Source organism: Echinococcus granulosus (genome assembly GCF_000524195.1).
Source record: "Echinococcus granulosus chromosome Unknown EG_S00232, whole genome shotgun sequence".
NCBI lineage: Eukaryota > Metazoa > Platyhelminthes > Cestoda > Cyclophyllidea > Taeniidae > Echinococcus > Echinococcus granulosus.
Genome location: NW_020170612.1, coordinates 27,724 through 29,606, shown reverse-complemented (window position 1 = coordinate 29,606; position 1,883 = coordinate 27,724). Strand labels below are relative to the sequence as shown.

Below are 1,883 nucleotides of genomic sequence, written 5' to 3'. Positions count from 1 at the left end.
GATAGATAAGAGGCATTTCTTCCTTCTTGCTTGTTGCTCAACACATAAATTCTACATCGGTGATGAAGAGGCGAAAAACAAAGGAAACAAGTTGAATGATAACTCGTCCGCAATTGTCCTAACATATCAAGTGCATTATACTTTAGCTAAAAGAGATAACAGGATACTGACAAGTAGAAGTTGCTGAAACGGGCATTGGGAATACAACCTTCTCTTTGCCAAATTGACTTAGAAGATTAAAATAGATACTTTTCAGTCTGTAACGCAGCGTCCACTGCCCAACACCTTGAACAAGCCACACAAAGCGGGTCATTCCCAAAACACTGCATTTTTGTCTTCGATAGATACGGGTGGGAACGCATAACTTCCCTATTGGTAGTTACGCGTTGATCAAAGTCCACTGTGTCATTTTACATTTCGTTTTGAAACATCCTCGACAAGATTTAATCCTAAACAAATCGCTCCTTACTCCATCCACTTTCTTTCTGGATTGATTTAGACAGTGAGTAGAAAGAGGATATTAGGGTCGAATGTAACATAAACGAGTAGTCCCAAAATTGCACGAAATCATCCAGAGATGAAGAAGGACGTGAGGAGGAAGAAGTGTGATAAGAAGCATCAGGGAAGATGAAGGCAAACTGTAGCTCATTTCACAGGAATTTGGAGAAACTAGTCCGCCATCAACATTAAATTAGTCTTTTGCCAGTCAAACTTTGTTCAAAACACGCAATGTTTGAGCCATCCATCTGGGAAGAGCTATTGTGGTGTGACACCTCTATATCTCATCACGGGCTGGAAAATTAGGATAATAAAATTTTCTACATGCGTAGAACTGCCTTAAGATGTAATTTTTTGCAGCCGATTTTCTGCGTAGCACCAAAGCAGTTCTGATTTTTGCGAAAAGAAACTTTTCCACCTACCGAGGAACCGAGGCCTCAAAAGCCATTTCTTTAAAAAAGCAGACTTGAATAATATCTGTAATCCTCATCCAAAGTTGCAGCTATACCCATGAACATCTTAAACCACCTCTAAGTGCGGCCTACTATTGTTACCCACATCGGTAGAAAAGAACTCCCAGAGCTACTAGTTAAGTAATGGAATACATTTGCATAACAGGATGTTAAGGTGGAATGAGAATACACTGTGAAATACACGATAGATGCCGGCGAGCCCTGACCGATCTGACAATAACTCAGATGTGTGCCACTTTTTCCACTAGGAGAAAACCCTTTAGTTGGAGAGGTGATCAGAGACGAAGTCATAAATCCCTCAAAGGCAGCTTGAGTCTCCGGTTGTGCAGTGACTATGAAAAACTGAGCGCATTACCAATGTAGATGCTTTTTTACATCTCTACGCATGCAAACTGTTAAACTCAGTGAAAGTAATTCTCCTCATTAAACTTAAAATCAGGATACTGACAAGTAGAAGTCGCTGAAACGGGCAGAGGGAAGACAGCCTTCTCTTTGCCAAATTGACTTAGAAGATTAAAATAGATACTTTTCAGTCTGTAACGCAGCGTCCACTGCCCAACACCTTGAACAAGCCACACAAAGCGGGTCATTCCCAAAACACTGCATTTTTGTCTTCGATAGGGATAGTCACGGACGTAACATCAATTTAATATTTGTATCAGATCGTCTGTGAGACACGGATTTGATCCGAAGCATTAAGAAATATCAATTTTTGCAACTCTTAGTCAGATCCATAGGATATACTTTCTCGTCAAAAGAGACTGCTGTTTCCAAAGACCACACAAAGCAATCGTGGTTGTGTCAACGCTGTCAAATCAGGTAGAACTCCTTAGGGACCCAGGCTTTGTAGGTCAATGCACGGGTTTGGCTTAAGACCTTGCCAAGATCACAAGCCTTCCGCACACACTGACG

At 41.2% G+C, this 1,883-nt stretch overlaps 1 protein-coding gene across 1 annotated transcript in view; it reads left to right on the top strand. All coding sequences in view use genetic code 11, as the record gives it.

The window, feature by feature from the left end:
* EGR_10547 (hypothetical protein) overlaps nt 1-1,883 on the top strand; it is a gene marked incomplete at both ends in the record, with an annotated part of 3,480 nt that overhangs the window by 527 nt on the left and 1,070 nt on the right. The window contains one exon of the mRNA XM_024499796.1: nt 6-173. Within this exon, the coding sequence (XP_024345789.1) occupies nt 6-173 (168 nt within the window). The remainder of the gene's footprint in view (nt 1-5; nt 174-1,883) is intronic.